The sequence below is a fragment of the Bufo gargarizans genome, chromosome 10 (genome assembly GCF_014858855.1).
Source record: "Bufo gargarizans isolate SCDJY-AF-19 chromosome 10, ASM1485885v1, whole genome shotgun sequence".
In the NCBI taxonomy this organism is placed as follows: Eukaryota; Metazoa; Chordata; class Amphibia; order Anura; family Bufonidae; genus Bufo; species Bufo gargarizans.
In genome coordinates this window covers 99,244,321-99,266,238 of record NC_058089.1, presented here as the reverse complement: position 1 = coordinate 99,266,238, position 21,918 = coordinate 99,244,321, and the positions used below count along the sequence as shown (strand labels likewise).

Sequence of the window (21,918 nt, the reverse complement as noted above, 5' to 3'; positions counted from 1 at the left end):
AGGAGAAGCCATTCCTCCTCAGCTAGTCTGTCCCCATAAAGCATAAATTACAGAAAAGTGCAGTAGATTAATTCCTACCACACTTGCAGAGTTACTAAGCAGACAACTTATCCTGCAAGCTCCAAATTTAAGGCAGAAGTATTTATTCCTGCTAATAGTAACATAGTAGTAACATAGTACATAAGGCCGAAAAAAGACATTTGTCCATCCAGTTCGGCCTGTTCTCCCGCAAGTTGATCCAGAGGAAGACCCCTCTCTAGTGGCTATAGCCTGTAATATTATTAAGCTCCAGAAATACGTCCAGGCCCCTCTTGAATTCCTTTATTGTACTCACCATCACCACCTCCTCAGGCAGAGAGTTCCATAGTCTCACTGCTCTTACCGTAAAGAATCCTTTTCTATGTTTGTGTACAAACCTTCTTTCCTCCAGACGCAGAGGATGTCCCCTCGTCACAGTCACAGTCCTGGGGATAAATAGCTGATGGGATAGATCTCTGTACTGACCCTTGATATATTTATACATATTAATTAGATCTCCCCTCAGTCGTCTTTTTTCTAAAGTGAATAACTCTAATTTTGATAATCTTTCAGGGTACTGTAGCTGCCCCATTCCAGTTATTACTTTAGTTGCCCTCCTCTGGACCTTCTCCAGCTCTGCTATGTCTGCCTTGTTTACAGGAGCCCAGAACTGTACACAGTACTCCATGTGTGGTCTGACTAGCGATTTGTAAAGTGGTAGGACTATGTTCTTATCACGGGAATCTATGCCCCTTCTGATGCAACCCATTATCTTGTTGGCCTTGGCAGCAGCTGCCTGACACTGGTTTTTGCAGCTTAGTTTGCTGTTTATTAAAATTCCTAGATCCTTTTCCATGTCAGTGTTACCGAGTGTTTTACCATTTAGTATGTACGGTTGACTTGCATTTTTCCTTCCCATGTGCATAACTTTACATTTATCATGTTAAACCTCATCTGCCACTTATCTGCCCAAGCCTCCAATCTATCCAGATCCCTCTGTAGTAGTATACTGTCCTCATCAGTGTAAATTACTTTACACAGTTTAGTGTCATCTGCGAAAATTGATACTTTACTATGCAAGCCTTCTACAAGATCATTAATAAATATATTGAAGAGAATAGGGCCCAATACTGACCCCTGAGGTACCCCACTAGTGACAGTGACCCAATCTGAGTGTGTACCGTTAATAACCACCCTCTGTTTTCTATCACTGAGCCAGTTACTTACCCACATACAGATGTTTTCTCCCAGTCCGAGCATTCTCATTTTATATACTAACCTTTTATGTGGTACAGTGTCAAATGCTTTGGAGAAGTCCAGATATACGACATCCATTGATTCGCCGCTGTCAAGTCTAGAACTTACCTCCTCATAGAAACTGATTAAATTAGTCTGACATGACCGATCCCTCACGAAGCCATGCTGATATGGCGTTATTTGCTTATTTCTGTTGAGATGCTCTAACATAGCATCTCTCAGAAAACCTTCAAACAGTTTACCCACAACAGATGTTAAACTTACCGGCCTATAGTTTCCAGGGTCTGTTTTTGGCCCCTTTTTGAATATTGGCACCACATATGCCATGCGCCAATCCTGTGGGACATTCCCTGTCAGTATAGAGTCTGCAAATATCAGAAATAAGGGTCTGGCTATGACATTACTTAATTCCTTTAGGATACGGGGGTGTATGTCATCCGGTCCTGGCGATTTGTCTATTTTAATCGTTTTAAGTCGCTGATGTACTTCTTCCTGGGTCAGACAGGACACTTTTAATGGGGAATTTATTTTTGCATTCTGCATGTCATCTGACAATTTATTTTCCTCAGTGAATACATTGGAGAAAAAAATATTTAACAGCTTTGCTTTCTTCTCATCGCTCTCTGCGACTCCCCCCTCATTACTCTTTAAAGGGCCGACACCTTCAGATTTATACTTTTTAACATTTATATAATTGAAGAACATTTTAGGGTTAGTTTTACTCTCTTTGGCAATTAATCTCTCGGTCTCTAGTTTGGCCGCTTTTATTTGTTTTTTACATGTTCTATTTTTTTCCTTATAGTTTTTCAGTGCTTCCGTGCTCCCCTCCTGTTTCAGTGAATGATATGCCTTCTTTTTGTCATTTATTGCTTTCGTTACAGTTCTATTTATCCACATTGGTTTCTTTTTATTCCTTAACCTTTTATTACCATACGGTATGTACCTCTCACAATGAGATTTTAGGATGTTTTTAAAGATATCCCATTTTGTGGCTGTATTTTTATTTTTGAGGACTTTGTCCCAGTTAGTTTGGCCTATGGCCTCTCTTAGTTGGCTAAATTTAGCTTTTTTGAAGTTTGGTATTTTTGTTCCTCCCTGTAGAAACGCTCTTTTGAATGATAATTGGAAGGTTATTACTTTGTGGTCACTATTTCCCAGGTGTCCCCCAACCTGCACGTCTGTTGTTCTGTCCGGCCTATTGGTTAATACTAAGTCCAGTATGGCCGTCCCTCTAGTCGGGTCCTGAACCAGTTGGGAGAGGTAATTGTCTTTGGTTATTGCCAAGAACCTGTTTCCTTTATGAGATATACAAGTTTCAGTTTCCCAGTCTATATCTGGGTAGTTGAAGTCCCCCATAATAACCACCTCATTATGATTTGCCGCCTCGTCTATCTCGTTTAGTAATAGATTTTCTGTGGACTCTGGTATATTAGGTGGTTTATAGTAAACTCCTATTAGTAATTTATTGTTGTTTTTAGCTCCATGTATCTCTACCCACAGTGACTCCACATGTTCATGTCCCTCATTTATATCTTCGCGGAGTGTGGGCTTTAGACAGGACTTTACATAGAGGCAGACCCCTCCTCCTCTCCGGTTTTGACGATCCTTTCTAAACAGGCTGTAACCCTGTACATTAACTGCCCAGTCATAGCTATCATCCAGCCATGTCTCAGTTATTCCCACTATGTCATAATTCTCCTCACACATCACTAATTCCAGTTCACCAGTTTTATTAGTCAGGCTTCTGGCATTAGTATACATACATTTGAGAGGTTTATGTATATTTTTTACCCTACACCTTTCCTTCTGAACTGTTCTAGTCCCTCCTTCCATTCCTCCCCCAGTCCCATTACTTTGCCCCCGGTCTCTATCTGCACTATCTTCCCGTCCTATAACGTAATTACCCTCCCCCCCAGTCCCTAGTTTAAACACTCCTCCAACCTTCTAGCCATCTTTCTCCCCAGCACAGCTGCCCCTTCCCCATTGAGGTGCAGCCCGTCCCTACGATAGAGCCTGTAGCCGATAGAGAAGTCGGCCCAGTTCTCCAGGAACCCAAACCCCTCCTTCCTACACCAGTTCTTGAGCCACTTGTTAATCTCCATAATCTCCCGCTGCCTTTCTTGTGTGGCTCGTGGTACAGGCAGTATTTCGGAAAATACTACCTTTGAGGTCCTTGCCCTCAGCTTTTGACCTAAATCCCTGAAATCATTTTTAAGGACTCTCCACCTACCTCTAACTTTGTCATTGGTTCCGATATGGACCATGACCGCTGGATCTTCTCCAGCCCCTCCCAGTAATCTGTCAACCCGATCCGCAATGTGTCGAACTCTAGCGCCAGGAAGACAGCACACTGTTCGGCGATCACGGTCTTTGTGACAGATTTCCCTATCTGTTCCCCTAATAATAGAGTCGCCCACTACCAGCACCTGTCTGGCCTGCCCTGCTCTCCTGGTTCCCTGCTTACTGGAGCTGACATTCCCCTGACTGGCAGAGGAAGTGTCCGGCTGCAGCAGTGCCGTCCCCGGACTGACATCCCCCTCATCTGCCAAACGTGCAAACTTGTTGGGGTGTGTCAGATCAGGGCTAGCCTCCCTGGCACTCTTCCCTCTACCCCGCTTTCTAACTGTTACCCAGCTAGCTACCTCACTTTCCTCAGCCTCCTCTCTGTCACCCTCCCCCTCATCTACCCCAAAGAGTGCTTGCTCGGTGAGAAGCAAACTCTTTTGCAAATTATCAATGCCTCTCAGTGTTGCAACTTGCCCGTTTAGAGACTCGATTTGCGATTCCAAACGGGTTATTTGCTCACATCTAGAACAAAGATATGCACCCTTGAACTCCTGTTCCAGGACTGCATACATCATGCAAGATGTGCACTGGACTGCGTTGTAAATTGTGCAACACATACTAAATGGGGATTACAACAGTAAAAAAGAAACAGTATATAAGATTCAGACCTAGATCCTGTCTGCTGTAGCCGAAGGGCTACGCTAAACCAAGCCAACAACACACAAGGAAATTATATCCAACCTTAGTTTCCAAACTCCTTTTCTTAAACTCCTTGTTTTTTTTAACTCCACTTAATAAGAAGCCCACTTAGTAGAGCAGGCCCCAGGAAGAGCAGGCTCTACAGAGTTTTAGTGGGTTAATTTATAGCACCTGGTTGCCCAGGGCACTCCCCTTAATTAAGCAGAGAAAAAAAATAAAAAATAAATAATAATCCTTGCCAAAACCTGCTGGGACCAAAGGACCAAAGCTGTATACTGCTTGGATACAAGTTATCTTCAGTAAAGAAACGTTTGAACTTCATCTAAAGGTCTGGACATCATTTGTTCTGCAAAATTCCTCTATTACTCCTACTATCACTACACTCAAATTTATTGCTAGTGAGCCAGGAAGCCAGGAGTCCAGCCGTAACCAGGGAGGAGACACCATGACACAATTGCAGGATTTTACTAAGTTATGACGTAAAGTCATGATTTTATTAAAGACACGGAGGCGAGTATTGCTTTAACCTTCTTTACTGAATCTACCATAGCAGCAAAGAGAAAAAGGGTATAACAAGTGGAAACCATGGTAACAACTCCTCCCCTTATCCCAGTATAACAGTCCTTGTCTGCCTGGGATCCTCCTCTTTCTTTGCGCCTCAACCAGCGCATATCAAAACCGGAATGCAACGAAAGAACCTCTGGAACCTGTCGGCTTGGACCGCAACATCCGGACATCCGACCGATCCAGAACTGTGTAACTCAAGTGCTTGAAGACGTTAGTCTCTCAACCTAAGAAAAAAGGATAAAAGAAAACATTCTATGACCATAATCCAGTGCATCAGAAAAAGTAGGATCTACATGTAGAGGATACTACTAATCTCAATAACGTAATCATAGAGCATCAGACATAAAATACTCACCCAGGCCCTAACAAGGGTGGGTCCAGGGAGGGCAATACTCGCCTCCGTGTCTTTAATAAAATCATGACTTTACGTCATAACTTAGTAAAATCCTGCAATTTTATAACAAGACACGGAGGCTCATATTGCTTGTTTAAAGCTGAGCCACTAAAGAATCAAAAGCGTGTGTTGCCGGTCTGAAGTAAAACTCGCGGAATGTGGAAGTCCTGGACCAATCCGCCAATCTCATAACATCTTCCAAGCGTGCCCCTGATGTAGTCATTGAAGTAGCAGCCGCACTGCGAACTGAATGCGCCGTGAAAACAGTCGTATCAATCCCGGAAAGGGAGAGAATCCACTTAACCCAGCGAGATAAGGTAACGCTGGTGACCGGAGCATACGGACTGCGAAAATAAATAAATAACTGAGGAAGAGAAGGCGACCGCAAGGGGCGGGTTCTATCTTCATATTCCTGCAAACAAACCACAGGACAAAGTTGTGGAGACGCCGGGAAACGGGGGTAAGAGACCGAATGAATATTGGTCTTAGTGCGTCGAGAAATATTGAAGTGAACCCCCTCCGGGGTGAAGGACCTAGCGTCCCAATCCAAAGCACGCACGTCCGACACTCTTTTACAAGAAATTAGACAGAATAAAGTGACCAATTTGGCCGATAATTGACGTAAGGACAATTGAGCATTAGATGGCCAGTTGATCAAAAAAGTTAGGACACCAGAAACATCCCAGGTTGACGAGAACCGCGGCCGAGGCGGTCGGGCCAATCGTGAACCTTTGAGCAAGCGACAGACCAGGGGATGTTGTCCCGCCGGACGGCCATCAAAACCGTTATGTCTGGAGGAAATTGCTGACCTAAAGACATTGATGGTACGGTAGGCCTTCCCCGCCTCAAATAGTGAAGTCAAAAAGGCTAAGACGGAATTTACAGGAGCCTCAACGGGATCCAAAGACCGGTCGACGCACCAGCGAGACCAAGAGCCCCAGGCAGCTCTATAAGCTCGTCTCGTACCGGGTGCCCAAGCGCAGTCCAATAGGAATCTAGTTGTTCCTGAAAGGCCAGTGCCTCCTCCGGGACTCCTGAGATCTTGCAGGCCAGAAGACGCAAGGATCCGTTCTGCAGGAGTGGATGAAATTCTCCTGCTGGCCCTAGAAGCAGGGACAACTGATTGGGAAGAAGGAGCGGAAAATCCACCAGAAGTTCCAGGATCTGGGGAAACCAGGACTGAGTCCTCCAAAAAGGCACAATCAGAATCAGGTTCGCCAACTGCTGGCGGACTTGAAGGAGTACCCTCGGGATGAGCGCAAAGGGAGGAAACGCGTACATCAGCGCGCCTCCCCAGTGTTGAAGCAGGGCGTCCTACCGCTTCCGCCAAAGGATCCGGCCTCCAGCTGAAAAACCTGGGCAGCTGTGTATTCAATCGGGAAAGCGAACAGGTCGACTGAAAAAGGACCCCAAAGAGAAGAAATAGCAGAGAAAACCGTCTCGTCTAATCTCCAGTCGCTGGAGTCCGAAATGTAGCGGGAGCTCCAATCCGCTAGGGTATTGTGAAGGCCCGGAAGGTACTCTGCCACCACAGAAATGTTCCTGTCGAGACAGAACTCCCAAAAGTCCTTCGCCAAATAGGTCAGAACAACTGACCGTGTTCCCCCCATGCAGTTGACGTACCTGACCGCAGAGATGTTGTCCATGCGGAGTCTGATGGCCGTACTGACAATCCCATTGGCAAAACTGCGAATGGCAAACGACCCTGCAAGAAGCTCCAGGGCGTTGATGTGAAGACGAGATTCTTCCCGTGACCATGGACCGCCCGTGGAAACGCCACTGCAATGTGCTCCCCATCCGTGCAGGCTCGCATCGGATTCTATGATGAGATCCGGTTGGGGACCCACAATAGCTCTGCCATTCCAGGACGACAGGTTGTGGATCCACCACCTCAGTTCGTCTTTCGTTTCTGCGTCCAACGTGACAAAGTCGGCGTAAGAGGCCCCTGTCCGCAGGTGAGCGATTTTGAGTCGCTGCAACGCCCGATAATGAAGGGGGGCTGGAAAGATGGCTTGGATCGAGGCGGCCAGAAGTCCGATTACCCTCGCCAAATGCCGCAACGACATCCGGGGCAGTTGAAGAACATGTCGCAGCTCTTTGCGAATGGCCTTGATTTTGGAGAGAGGGAGACTGAGGGATAACTCCAATGAATCCACTTGGAATCCCAGGAACTCCATTGACCTGGCAGGGGTCAGACAAGACTTTTCCTGGTTGATGATGAACCCTAAATTGGAAAGGAGGGACACCGCCAGGTGAATATGCTTCAACAGGAGAGATTGAGACTGGGCCATGATCAAGATATCGTCTAAGTAGACGATTAGGCGGACACCTCTGCCGCGGAGCCACGCCACCACTGGGCGCATGATTTTGGTAAAGCACCAGGGGGCGGAGGAGAGGCCAAACGGGAGGCAGGTGAAACGCCAAGTCTGACCGTTTCACAGAAAGCGAAGCAGGTCTCTTGAAGAGGGGGACACCGGGACTGTCAGGTATGCGTCTTTGAGATCTATCTTTGCCATCCAGTCGCCTGGAAGAAGCAGATCTCTCAACAGATGGATGCCCTCCATCTTGAAGTGCCGATACTGTACGAAAGCGTTTAAGGCTTTCAAATTGATCACGGGGCGCATCTGGCCCCCTTTCTTTTGCACCAGAAAAATACTGCTGACCACACCCCATCGAGTCACTGGTGCGCGCTCGATCGCGCCTTTCCGTAGTAAATCCGACAGCTCCCTCTGAAAGAGGGACCGAGCCGAATTGGACAGGGGTATTGAATGGGGCACCGGAATAGAACTCGGATCGGCAATCAGATCTATTGTGAACCCTTGTACAGTGGAAAGAACCCATTGGTCGGAGGTTATGCCTGGCCACACATGGGAAAAGAACCGGAGTCTGCCTCCGACACATTGGTCTAAAAAAGGTAGAGGACGAAGAATGGCACTTACCAAACGGTCGCCGGGAGTTCGGATTCCCTCTGAAACCGCGTGACCGGAAGGGGGCACCTCGCGATGGGAAAAAGGATGGCTGGTGTCTCTGATCCTGGAGGGATGCTCGGTAGGAAAAGGAGCCTCTGCCGGAACCCCGGGCATGAAAATTGCCCCTAGAACTGCCGGCCCTGTTGGAAAAACGCCCTTGGAAGACTCGACGCATTGACGTCTGGGCCTTATCAAGCGCCGTAAATGCTCCTACATACTTTCCCAACTCTTTAATAAAAGAGTCGCCGAAGAGCAATCCCTGGGCATCTTTGCCCGCTTCAGTCAAAGCCAGATTGGACAACTTTGGCTCGATTTTCATCAATATGGCCTTACGCCTTTCAATGGCCAGTGAGGCATTGACATTACCAGCCACACAAATGGCTCTCTGGGCCCAACCTCTCAGTTCTTCAGGGTCCACCTGGCTACCAGCCGCCTTAGCGGACTCAGCCATGTCAAAATTTTTGCTAAGGGACCCGTAATATCCAGCAACTTATCCTGGACTGCTTTTAAAGCAGAGTCCAGCCCTTTGCGGGGATTAAAACCCGTCTTCGCCAAGAATTGGACCATTTTCGGATCCACTGAGGGGGTTTCACACACTTTGTGTGGTATCAAAGGGCGAGGGCATTCGGCCCGTAATTTATTTCGCGATTCCTTGCTAAGAGGATTGCGTATGCGAGCTTCCAAGTATTGCGCCACATGTGTGGCGGGCATCCATTCCGCAGAGCGGGGATGGTGCAGCTCGTCGGGGTTAAACAATGGTACTCCAGACGGATCCTTTAAAAGATCCTCTGCTGACCCCTGAAGTTGTAAAGTGGGCTCCGGGCATACATTAAGTGCCGGGTCCACGGCGACGTCCGCAAAATCATCCTCCATATCAAAAATTAAATCATCCTCATTATCATGAGCCTCCTCCTCCGACTCTCTATCAGAGTCTGACACTGGCTCAGGTAGAGACCTGGCAGTCTTCCATGCCCGCGTTTTTTCTGCCTGGCGGGTGCAAGCTCTTTTACGCGAGCGAAGCGCGTTATCCTGGGATGGGGATGGCCCATCAATCTGAATTGTTCTGGAGGCAGTAGGTAATGGTTCTGGAGGTGGGACCGTGCTCTGAACAACGGTGCTAGGGCGAGCCATAAGGGCCTGAGAAATAGTCTGGGTTAATGCAGAGGACATTGAACCCATGGCGGCTATAATGGCATTAGAAATGGACTGTTGAAGTGCCATATCATGAGCATCCGGGTGAAGCACCTCGGACCTTCTATCCTGCGTAGGGGAAACCTGTCCTGCAGGGGGGGGGGTCATTAGGGGCCACAGAAGCAACAGAATTTTTTCGAACGGACATTGTAGCAGCGAATGGCAGGAGTTAGTCACCCCAGCCAGGAAGCAGCAGAAAGCACTAGAAGAGAAGAAAGGGACAGTAATGTAACACCATTCAAGAAAATAAGTAGAAGAATGAACAGGAAAAACGGTAGTACTCACAGGTCACTGATGGGCACAAGAACTGCACAGGGCACTGATAATCGCAAGAGATTGCAACGGGTACAGGTAGATACCGGGACACGTCCGACAAGCCGAGCGGTACTGTCCGGTGCGTGCAGTAAGTGGAACACACAGGGACACCGAAGTCTCGCGAGATCTCGGTGTCCGCAATAGGCTGAATAGCCTACGGCCGGCGCGCAGAGGGGAAAATGGCGCCCGAAATCTCGAATCGCGAGACTTCGAGCGGGAAGGCAAAGAAGACAGCCGGGACGCGCGCGAAATGGCGGCCGCAACCTGAGGTAACAGGGGGAAAACGAAAGTACCGCGAAAGAGTGTGGTACACGCCGGAAGGCAGCGGAGCCGCAAGGGCCCCCAAAGGGGGGAGAAATAACCTTAGGGAAGGCAAAAGGGGAATAAGACCTGTAAGGAAAAATACATATGACACGAAAAAACCAACCCACAGGTTAGCAGACCGCAATAAGACAACAAGAAGCCTTAAGACACCCTTAAAACCCCGAAGGGTTAACTCAATCCAGCTAAAACAGATGTACCAGACCCTGAGCAGAGCTACAGAGCTGGAGTGTACTTATCTGCCTGGTAGCAGCAAAGAAAGAGGAGGATCCCAGGCAGACAAGGACTGATATACTGGGATAAGGGGAGGAGTTGTTACCATGGTTTCCACTTGTTATACCCTTTTTCTCTTTGCTGCTATGGTAGATTCAGTAAAGAAGGTTAAAGCAATACTCGCCTCCGTGTCTTGTTATAAAATTATCACTAACCCTACAGAGACATTATAGGCCATTACCCCACTCTGGCATTCCTAATCTGGGACATGCATTATAACACCTTGGAAGGGCCCTGGGATAGTACCCCGCGCACGCTGCAATTGGCGTCACAACAGACTATTATTCACCTGACCCGGCCACTGCATTAAAGTGGCGTCAGCGTACCCGTTCCTGGTCACTCCAGGTGCTCTTTACTAGGGATGAGTGAATCGACTTCGGATGAAACAAGTGATATCTTGGAACTGAACCCAAGTTCGGGAAATGTTTTTTTTACAGTATAAATCAATTTCTGAAGTTATTATGCAAAGTCTTGAGAGATTTCGCGAAGTAATAACTTCGGCTCATCGGAGCCAATACATTCTAATACTGTATGGAGCGCTCGCTCCGTACAGTATTGAAACTAAGTTTTATGCAAATCAAGTCGATTCGCTCATCCCTACTCTTTACCATAAAACCTTGATTTAAACAATAGGTCATTTTTTGGATGACACATTCTCTTTAACTGGCCTGAAGCCTGTTGATGCGTATACGGACATGACGATGGTGGTGAGATCCCTCGTTGGTCAAGGGGGAACGTCTCTTCATGTAAACAGACCTTCAATAAATAACCCATGTTTTTGGCAGTGCAGACTTTTGACCGGGGGCGTATTTCCCTTCCATTTCTGGGAATACCTTTCAATGAACCCTCTTACTGAACCTAAATGCACTGTGGCTGCGACCCCGTAAACCACGCAGACGCGTAACATTTTTCTAGCTCGCTTTGTGTGGCCCATTTCCAGCAATTGTAACAACTGATAACCCCGGGGGCCCCTTTCCAAACACAAAGGAAATTGAGGATACCCAGAGCCCGCGCTGCTTCCTGTACTTTCTCACTTGTAGTTTATGTCACACAAGAAGCAGATCTCACTAGTGTTCTCTGAGCAGAACCCCATCACCATGTGGCCCGCCGTCCTCTTCTTCTCCGTCTACTTTCTGAGGATTTCATCAGCTTGTGACTTCGCACCGTCACCCCCCCAGGAGACCGGCATAGTCTGCAGGGTGACGAAGCCGGCAGCGCTAGTGTGTAAGTTATTGCTTCATCCCATTAGAAATGCATCAATATGGTAGACTCGGAAAGTGTGGACGACTGCTGCTATGTGCCAAAAGTTTTTCTGACACTTTCTGATTTTTTTCTTTCGGCCAGGGCATCAATATTAGGTAATATGAATAATAGAAAAAAAGCAAGATTGGTATTTTCTGTTTTATTAGGCTTCAGCTAGATGACTGCTTTTATCCTGAAGGTGTCCAGCATGTGTTCGTCGTTGCCTTAAAGGGGATGTCTCACTTTAGCAAATGGCATTTAGTCAAGTTAAAGTGTCATTCCCATCTCAGACATTGGAGTCATATCACTAGGATATATGATAGGTGCGGGTCCCTCCTTTGGAACCCGCACCTATAGTTAGAACAGAGCAAGCAAAGTCATGGAAGGCTTCCATTCATTCCTCAACTATTTTCGGAAGTCCCACTGAAATGAATGGGAAGCGCACTGCGCAAGCGCTGCCACCGCTCCATTCACTTCTATGGGGCTGATGGAAATAGCTGAGCCAGTACTTGGCTATTTTCGACAGTCCCATAGAAATGATAGGAGGGAGGCCACAAATGCACAGCGCGCCCTCCGGCACTTTGCTGGCTCCGTTCTAAGTATAGGTGCGGGTCCCAGAGGTCAGACTCACACCTATCAGTCATTGGGAGCATACCCTAGCAATATGATCCCAATGGCTGAGATGGGAATATCCATTTAACACAAGGCGCTTCCTAATGTATTGTGATTGTCCATATTGCCTCCTTTGCTGGCTGGATTCATTTTTCCATCACAATTTTACACGGCTCGTATCCAGGGGTTATGACCAACCTGTAATCCAGCAGCGGTGGCGATGCATGCACATTATAGAAAACGCGCCGGTCTCTCTGGCCGGGACCGTGGGAGTCCACATAGGCAGGCGCTATCCTATTGTGCGCAAGCACGGCCACCACTGCTGGATAGAAGGGTGCTCATACGAGCAGTGTATAATGTGATGGAAAAATGAATCCAGCCAGCAAAGGAGGCAATATAGACAAACACAATACATTAGTAAGTGCCTTGTATTAACTTCCTCTACATGATCAATGCCATTTTCTGAAGTGACAAAACTCCTTTAACATATCAATTGGCAAAAGTTAGAGTTTCTATGTTTCTTCACCCTCTGCAGATTTGATACAGAATTTTCTGGTGGTCTAAGGTTATGATTACACGGTTGATTTTGTCACTGTCAAAATCTGCCACGTATTCTCATTTTCAATACCGTGGACCCTTTCATGGTTTAGATCAGGAATGCTCAACCTGCGGCCCTCCAGCTGTTGCAAAACTACAACTCCCACCATGCCTGGACAGCCTACAGCTATTGGAGCATGCCTGGAGTTGTAGTTTTGCAACAGCTGGAGGGCCGCAGGTTGGGCATCCCTGGTTTAGATCTGTCAGTTGGAGTTAAGCCACAAATGGACACCCACCGTGACTTTGAGCGCCATCCATCTGGACACTGCACTAATATCCTTTCTTGTCGCGGCCTTAATCCGCCAGATGCACAAACGGCATTACAGCCTGCTATTGGTTTTCAGTGCACAGGCACCAGTGATGTGAACTCCATGCTGCGAATGGATCCCATTGACTTGAATGGGTCTGCTATCCGCAAAATATGGCAAAAGATGGGACATGTCCTATCTTTTGCAGAGGGGAGGCACGGATCGGAAGTGCCTCTATGGGCTTTAAGGTCTGTGCTTCTGTACCGGAAATGTCCTATCTTTTGCTGTATTTTGCGGATTTCAGACCCATTCAAGTCAATGGGTCCACACTGCAATACGGAATTCACACGGCCGGTGCCTGTGTATTGTGGACCGCCATTTGCGGTGCGCAGCACGGGCACGACGACCATACAGACATGTGAATGTACCCTAAGGGTTTGTTCTTGCAGATTTTTTTTTAACACTGATTCTGACGCAGCTTCTGCATCAGAATCCATATGAATAACACCTTCTATTGAGTTCAGTGGGAACACACCTCAGATTTTTTTCAGTGCGGAATCAGTGGCTGAAATTTTCATTGAACTGAACAGGAAGAAGAAAAAACATGTCATATGCGTTCTGTGTGATTTTGGCGTAGAACTGTGTGAAAAACGCACAGGGATTTTATAGTAAAAACATTAATGTGCGCAAAACCTCAAAAACCATGTGGAAAATACATTGATTTTGGAGGCAGATTAAGCAGTTAATTTTTCTGCCTCTACTTAAAGGGGTTGTCCTATCTTGCTGTTACCAAGGGACTAATTGCCGACCACCATGTGGCTGGGAAACAGGGGAGCGAGACGGTGCTCTGCTGTTTCAGTAGCACCCATTGCAATGCATGGGGGTTAGGCCAAGTTCACACTTCAGTTATTTGGTCAGTTTTTTCCAACAGTTAGGCCTCATGCACACGACAGTATTTTTTCACGGTCCGTAAAACGGGGTACCGTTTGGTGTCTGCCTGGCCGTGCAGAGCCAAACGGATCCGTCCTGACTTACAATGCAAGTCAATGGAGACGGATCCGTTTGACGTTGACACAATATGGTGCAATTGCAAACGGATCCGTCCCCCATTGACTTTCAATGTAAAGTCAGGAGTCCCTATCAGAGTTTTCTCCAATCCGATGGTATATTTTAACTTGAAGCGTCCCCATCACCATAGGAACGGCTATATGTTAGAATATTCCATCGGATTTGAGTTACATCGTGAAAACTCATATCCGACAGTATATTCTAACACAGTGGCGTTCCCATGGTGATGGGGACGCCTTAAGTTAGAATATACTAAGAACTGTGTACATGACTGCCCCCTGCTGCCTGGCAGCATCCGATCTCTTACAGGGGGCTGTGATCCGCACAATTAACCCCTCAGGTGCCGCGTATCATAGCCCCCTGTAAGAGATCAGGTGCTGCCAGGCAGGAGCAGACCCCCTCCCTCCCCAGTTTTAAATTCATTGGTGGCCAGTGCGGCCCCCCCTCCCTCCCCCTACTGTATTAATTTAATTGGTGGCCAGTGCGCCCCCCCCCCCTGGCCCCCTCCTGCCTTCCTCTACTGTATTAATTTCATTGGTGGCCAGTGCGGCCCCCCCCCCCATCATTGGTGGCAGCGGAGAGTTCAGATCGGAGTCCCAGTTTAATCGCTGGGGCTCCGATCGGTAACCATGGCAACCAGGACGCTACTGCAGTCCTGGCTGCCATGGTTACTTAGCAATATTAGAAGCATTATACTTACCTGCTGCGCTGTCTGTGACCGGCCGGGCGCTCCTCCTACTGGTAAGTGACAGGTCTGTGCGGCGCATTGCTTAAAGCACAAATCTGTCACTTACCAGTAGGAGGAGCGCCCAGCCGGTCACAGACAGCGCAGCAGCTAAGTATAATGCTTCTAATATTGCTAAGTAACCATGGCAGCCATAACTGCAGTAGCGTCCTGGTTTCCATGGTTACCGATCGGAGCCCCAGCGATTAAACTGGGACTCCGATCGGAACTCTCCGCTGCCACCAATGATGGGGGGGGGGGGGCACCAATGAAATTAATACAGTAGAGGGATGGAGGGGGGGGGCCAGGGGGGCCGCACTGGCCACCAATGAAATTAATACAGTAGAGGGAGGGAGGGGGGGCCCGCACTGGCCACCAATGAAATTAATACAGTAGAGGGAGGGGGGGGGGGCCACACTGGCCACCAATGAATTTAAAACTGGGGAGGGAGGGGGTCTGCCCTGAGGGGTTAATTGTGCGGATCACAGCCCCCTGTAAGAGATCGGGTGCTGCCAGGCAGCAGGGGGCAGTCATGTACACAGTTCATAGTATATTCTAACTTGAAGCGTCCCCATCACTATGGGAACGCCTCTGTGTTAGAATATACTGTCGGATCTGAGTTTTCACGAAGTTAAAACTCAGCTCTGAAAAATCTATTATGAAAGTAGCCTACGGACACGGATCACTGATGCAGATGACAATCTTGTGCATCCGTGTTTTTTTACAGACCCATTGACTTGAATGGGTCCGTGAACCGTTGTCCGTCAAAAAAATAGGACAGGTCCTATTTTTTTGACGGACAGGAAACACGGATCACGGACGCGCATGAACGACGGTGCATTTTCCTAGTTTTCGACGGACCTATTGAAAGTCAATGGGTCCGCAGAAAATCACGGAAAACGGAACAACAGAACAGTCGTGAAGCCTACTCAGAGATCAAGATTTGCATAAATTCAGTGTTTTTGTCCCGAACCTGGTTTTGGCTCAGAATAACTGATGGAAATAACTAAGTGTGAACGCAGCCTTAGAGAAACAGCGTAGCACAGCAAGCTATACTGTTTCCGAGCTACAGTGGGACCACCTGGTGGTTAGTAATGGCAAGACGAGATAATTTATTTTATGCACTTATATAGCGCTACTATATTCTGCAGCACTTTACAGACATTATCATCCAACTGTCCCCAATGGGGTTCACAATCTAAGGTCCCTATCAGTATGTCTTTGGAGTGTGGGAGGAAACCCACGCAAACTTCATGCAGATGTTGTCCTTGGGCAGATTTGAACCTAGGACCCCAGCACTGAGCCACCGTGCTGCCCACATCCTTTAAATACTGCATGAACATACCCTAGAAGGAGTCTGTCATCTGTTTTATGCTGCCCAAACAACGAGTCACTTACTTGAAGTCTGGTCAATGCAGCGCATGCGCTGGGGAGTCCTCATGTTCATGAGCTTCCAATCTCCTCACCCCCTTACTGCTGACTGCCAAAGGAAGAGAGCTGTCAGTCAGCGGCAGGGGGTGAGGAGAGCTGAGAGCTCATGAATATGAGCGGACTCCAGAGCGCCGATGTCACTGGTGCTGCTCAGTACTGACTGGGTCGATTTGGGTAAGTGCCCCAGCTGCCCAGAAACAAGGGTACAGCACTACAGAAATAATATATTTTATTGTTATACTGGAGGTCTGTAGCCCCCAATTTCTTCCTGCTCCCCGAGGACATAGGTGCTGGAGTAGTGCTGTTCCGTCCACGCCTATCTGCACCCCTTCTCACTACTCGGAGGGTGCAGTGCTTTCTCTGGCTCTTAAAGGGCCAGCGCATACCCAATCTAATCTGCCCCGGTCTATGGTTATCTGTACCAGACTATTTTCCTCTGTGGAAATGTGCCTGAGCAATAGTGTTTCTTAGCCTGCTAGTTCCCTGTGAAGGTGCGCTCTACTATGGTCCGATCTCCCACGCCCTGCCTTTTCCTATCAGATATGACCCTGACATGACCTCTGCCTGACTCTCATATTGATCCTGTCGTGACCTTTAGCCTGAATAGGGGATTGAACGTACTCCGCCTGCCTTGACCCCAGCTTGTTTCCTGACTATGATTTTGCCTGATCCCTCAGCATCTCTTGACCCCCATGGGTCAGCAGTCACTTGAACAGAGACTACCCCAGGAGCTAGTGGCCTGGTGGTTCCCCTGCAGTGAAGTCCAGATCCCTGTATGAGGGGTAAAGGTGAAGGGAGGCCACTTAGATAACGCTCCCTAAGAGTAGCCCCAAGTTAAATCTATTTAAGTGACACAGGGGACCCCTTTAAGTCAATAGAAAACAATGCTGAGGAGAGAAAGCATGGCGGCACATTGTAGAAACAGATTGGCAGGACACAAATGAGAATTGTTATGTGGGAATGTCATTATTGTCATTTTTCTAAGGTAGATATACAGATAATAGGCCTCATTTATATAAAACAGACCTTGTTGTCCATAGCAACCAATCACAGTGCAGGTTTCATTTTCACTCTGCAGTTTAGAAGCCGCGCTCTGATTGGCTGCTGTTGGCAGGTTACTATGACAACAGGGCTCACTTTCGGTTTACCTCATAGTAACGTGGTCGTAACATGTCTGTCACTGAAGTTTGTTATAATGGTGGACGATAATATGTCCAAACATTCCCTAGGCTGAAGTCACTTCTGTAATACAATTATCAGGTTACAGTATATTTGTTAGGCAGGTATATGGCAGGTTTATACTAAGCTACAGATAAACTAGTAAATGTCTACCTTACACTGCCTCATGGACCAGGCCTTCTGACAACCCTGTGCCATGATCCCCGCCGACAAACTGTCTGCCATTTCACTTGAAGAGTTTATCTGGCCTGGTCAACCACTGACCCTATGCCATACAGGGGAATGTGGGGGTCACGGTATGGGGTTTCCCTACTTACAGCCCCTTCTATAAGCCAGGACATAGAGCTGCTCTGCGGGGCACGTCCACGAAGAACCTGGTCAATCATGTATCTGAATGGCCGGTGTGTAATGCTACACTTCCTCTGCAGCAGATGTATGGCCGTTTTATTTAATACTGGATCATCTTCTCACGAGTTTGCATAGTGTTGTTTCTCTGTTATTCCTGGTTGAAATATATGTATATCTCTAGCTCTGTCTTTTGTGCTCTCTCTCTCTAGCACTCTACCTCTATCTCTCTCTCTCTAGTTCTCTCTATCTCTCACGTTCTCTCTCTCTAGTTCTCCAGCTCACTAGCTCTTTCTCTCTCTAGCTCTCTCTGTAGCTCATTAGCTCTCTCTAGTTCTCTCTATCTCTCACGTTCTCTCTCTCTAGTTCTTCAGCTCACTAGCTCTTTCTCTCTCCAGTTCTCTCTCTCTGTAGCTCATTAGCTCTCTCTTTGTAGCTCATACGCTATCTCTAGTTCTCTCTCTCTCTGTAGCTCTTTCTCTCTCTAGTTCTCTCTCTGTAGCTCATTAGCTCTCTCTAGTTCTCCCTCTAGTTCTCTCTCTCTCTATCTCTCATGTTCTCTCTCTCTAGTTCTCTCTCTCTATCTCTCACGTTCTCTCTCTCTAGTTCTCCAGCTCACTAGCTCTTTCTCTCTCCAGTTCTCTCTCTCTGTAGCTCATACGCTCTCTCTAGTTCTCTCTCTCTCTCTGTAGCTCATACGCTCTCTCTAGTTCTCTCTCTGTAGCTCATACGCTCTCTCCAGTTCTCTCTCTCTCTGTAGCTCATACGCTCTCTCTAGTTCTCTCTCTCTCTCTGTAGCTCATACGCTCTCTCTAGTTCTCTCTCTTTCTGGAGCTCATACGCTCTCTCTAGTTCTCTCTCTCTCTTTGTAGCTCATACGCTCTCTCTAGTTCTCTCTCTTTCTGGAGCTCATACGCTCTCTCTAGTTCTCTCTCTCTCTTTGTAGCTCATACGCTCTCTCTAGTTCTCTCTCTCTCTGTAGCTCATACGCTCTCTCTAGTTCTCTCTCTCTTTGTAGCTCATACGCTCTCTCCAGTTCTCTCTCTTTGTAGCTCATACGCTCTCTCTAGTTCTCTCTCTAGCTCTCCAGTTCTCTCTCTAGCTCTCTCTCACTCTAATCTATCATTTAAAGTACCTTTTTATCTAAGGGACGTTTCACATTGTGGCTGTAAGTTTACTGTACAGACCCCTAGGCCCCCATAACACCGTCAGAAAACACTTTTCGGCCTCCGTCCAGCCGGCTTTCTGTATTTTTCTATGTGTGATGAACGGCGCTCAGTGGCATCCATTAACCGCATGCGCTGGGACCCACTGGACACCGTGCTGGTTACAGTGTGAAAAGAGCCTTAGACCGGTTAAACTTTACTCTGTGGACTTGAATTTGTCTTCATCATAAATGGTTTTCCTTTTACATCATGTGCTTTCCAGTGAATGAGAAGACCTCCGAAGTCATCCAGGCGGCCTTCAGGCATGCATCTTTTCCTAACATCACCGGAGAAAAATCGGTCAGATTTCTGGGGACAGTGGCGTATGGTCTAACAAAGTGAGAGTCGCAGTATGGATAAATGTTATGTTGATGAAATATACAAACAGGATATAATACAAACTGACACTCTGTGACAAACCGCCAGCTGTGTGAGCAGCACTAGATTAGGATGGGTTCTCGGCCTCAGAATGTTTACATCCACTGATAGCAAGCAGAGATCTTGACAAATAAAGGAATTGTATGGGAGGTTAGAAGACTGTATAGCCCCTTTGGCTATCATGTGACACAGGGACCTGCTCAGAGATAATAGAGACTGAGAGCGGCCTTGTCCCATTGTAAGGTCTAACCAGTATACAGTGGGACAACCTAGACCTTGTCATCAACTGCGCCAACATGTGGTGCAAACTAGTCCATTTTTGTGCAATTGGTCACCTAGGGGGTCTTTTATTAAGACTGCCGTTTTAGACACCGGTCTTAATATCCCCTACAGCTGGCACCGGCCTCTCCATAACTTTCCACCGCCGGTTCTAAATGTAACATGGCTTCCTAGTTGTCTAACATTCAGACCATTTTCTACGGCCAAAAGAGGTCGTAGAAAATGGTAAATGAGATGGGCCTGTCGGCTATTCCCCACCCACTTTTGTAGACCCGGGAAAAGTCGCAGATTGCGGCGCAAAGGTTCTTCCGGCATGCCTATTCTGGTCTGCATTGCAGCCAGAATCGTCATTTCTATAAATAGTGAGAAATTACAGAATGCACATGCATCCATATTTTTGGTATCTGAAAAGTCCTGCATGCAGGACTTTTCTTTCTGTCTAAAATAACGGATCTCTGACGGAATTGGCTCAAAAGGATGCCAAATGTGCGAACTGAGCATAACGGATGCTTAAAAGACAGGATCCGTTTTTTCTTTATTTTGCCGTTCTTCTGACGGATCAGAAGGACGTTAAAATAAACGGTGATGTGAACCCAGCCTCAGCCCTGAACTTGTGAGATGAGATAACCCCTTCAGGGTACGTCTACACAACGACATTTGTCGTGGGACAATAAGTCACAGTAATGTCGCGCAAGATTCTGCGCCTGTGAATCGACAACTGCACAAAGATATATTCAAAATGGTATTTTGTGCGACTGTCGTGTCATTTCAAGAAATGTTGCGTGACATTACTGTGACACGTGTAGTTGTACCCGGGCTTGGACTGGCCGACAGAGGAACAGGTGGTACCCTGAGCAAGGTGGGCCCCTAGTTCCCCGACCCTCGGCACATGGCACATGGTACAGTAGACTGACTGCACTATATATAGGTGGGCAGCATATAGCACCGCAGCCAGCCAATGTTTATATGAAAAACTGGGTCCCTGAGATGACTTGTAGGTACAGAGGTGGTCGGCCAGTCAAAATCCTCTTTCATCAGGAACCTTCCTTCTCGAACTCTCTGCAGGGGCCTCCATAATCAATCGTCTTTAGTCTTTAGGGTCTTGCTGCTGTGTGAGCAGATAATATTTGCATGTAGCTGGTCAGTGGTGGTTCCCCAGAAGGAATTTTACTGTGGACCCATGGCACCTCAGTCCGACACTGGTTGTACCCTATTGTCGCACGACACATGCCATCGTGTAGACATACCCTTATGTGAGGGCATTACACACCGCAGTGAGAAAACTGCTTTCTACCCCGCAAACAGCCCTGTGTGCTATACTGACACCTAGTGGAAGATGAAGAGAACTGACAATTTTGAAACCAACCTGAATTACTCATGTTGCACACTGACATGCAGATCCTACAGGTATGGAGAATAACCTGCTGGGTGATTTGGTGTGTCCTGCTCATAGTGTCACAATTAATGTCCAATAACTGACTGATGTCACATAACGTCACACCAAAGGCTTAAAACATTGATAGTCACAGTGACATTATTCTGTACCCACTAAGTACCGTCTTATATTGCTGATTATGTTTACAGGGGTGAACATTCAAGTAAATCTTGCACTGTTAGCCCCCTCAATGTCAAGCTGGGGTTCATTGCATCCTCTGCAGCCTCTACCCATCCCTGACATTAGTTTGGAAAGGCCAGAAGTGGAGGTAAAGTGCTTCCAGAGGTGCAATATATAGATGTAGTAGAGCTGAATATGTTCTTTGACAGGTTCTGCTGTGTACTATGATGAGTTAGTATATGTACTCCTGTTGTAAAAATTGTATGGCGTATGGCTAAATGAGGAAGCTCTGCTACGCCTCCACCTGTATAATAGGTAGCTTCTCCTAGACCAGGCATCCTCAAACTGCGGCCCTCCAGCTGTTGCAAAACTACAACTCCCAGCATGCCTGAACAGCCTACAGGTATCAGCCTACAGCAGGGCATTTTGGGAGTTGTAGTTTTCCAACAGCTGGAGGGCCGCAGTTTGAGGATGCCTGTCCTTATCTAGTGTCAGTGCTAAGAAGGCTACCTAACGTGTATCTGCTTCAGTATCCAGATCAGTAATTTGACCATAGAACACAGTGAAGTGGAACTGAAGGAGGACGACGCTGTGGAAATCACCATTAAAAATGTCAGTGCGTCATTCAAAGGAACTCTAAACTACGAATATGGGACCTGGTTGTAAGTAGACGCATGGCCTTTGTATGACACTAATATAAACTACTTGGATTATAAGATATATATATATACATACCGTTGAAACCAGAAGTTTATATACATTATA

General features: G+C 47.2%; 1 protein-coding gene across 1 annotated transcript in view; it reads left to right on the top strand.

Annotated features, from left to right (window-relative positions):
* Window positions 1-11,223: 11,223 nt before the first annotated feature.
* LOC122920542 (cholesteryl ester transfer protein) overlaps window positions 11,224-21,918 on the top strand; it is a 42,374-nt gene continuing 31,679 nt past the window's right edge. The window contains exons 1-3 of the mRNA XM_044270127.1: window positions 11,224-11,514; window positions 19,165-19,279; window positions 21,684-21,815. Of these exons, the coding sequence (XP_044126062.1) occupies window positions 11,334-11,514; window positions 19,165-19,279; window positions 21,684-21,815 (428 nt within the window). The 5' untranslated portion in view covers window positions 11,224-11,333. The remainder of the gene's footprint in view (window positions 11,515-19,164; window positions 19,280-21,683; window positions 21,816-21,918) is intronic.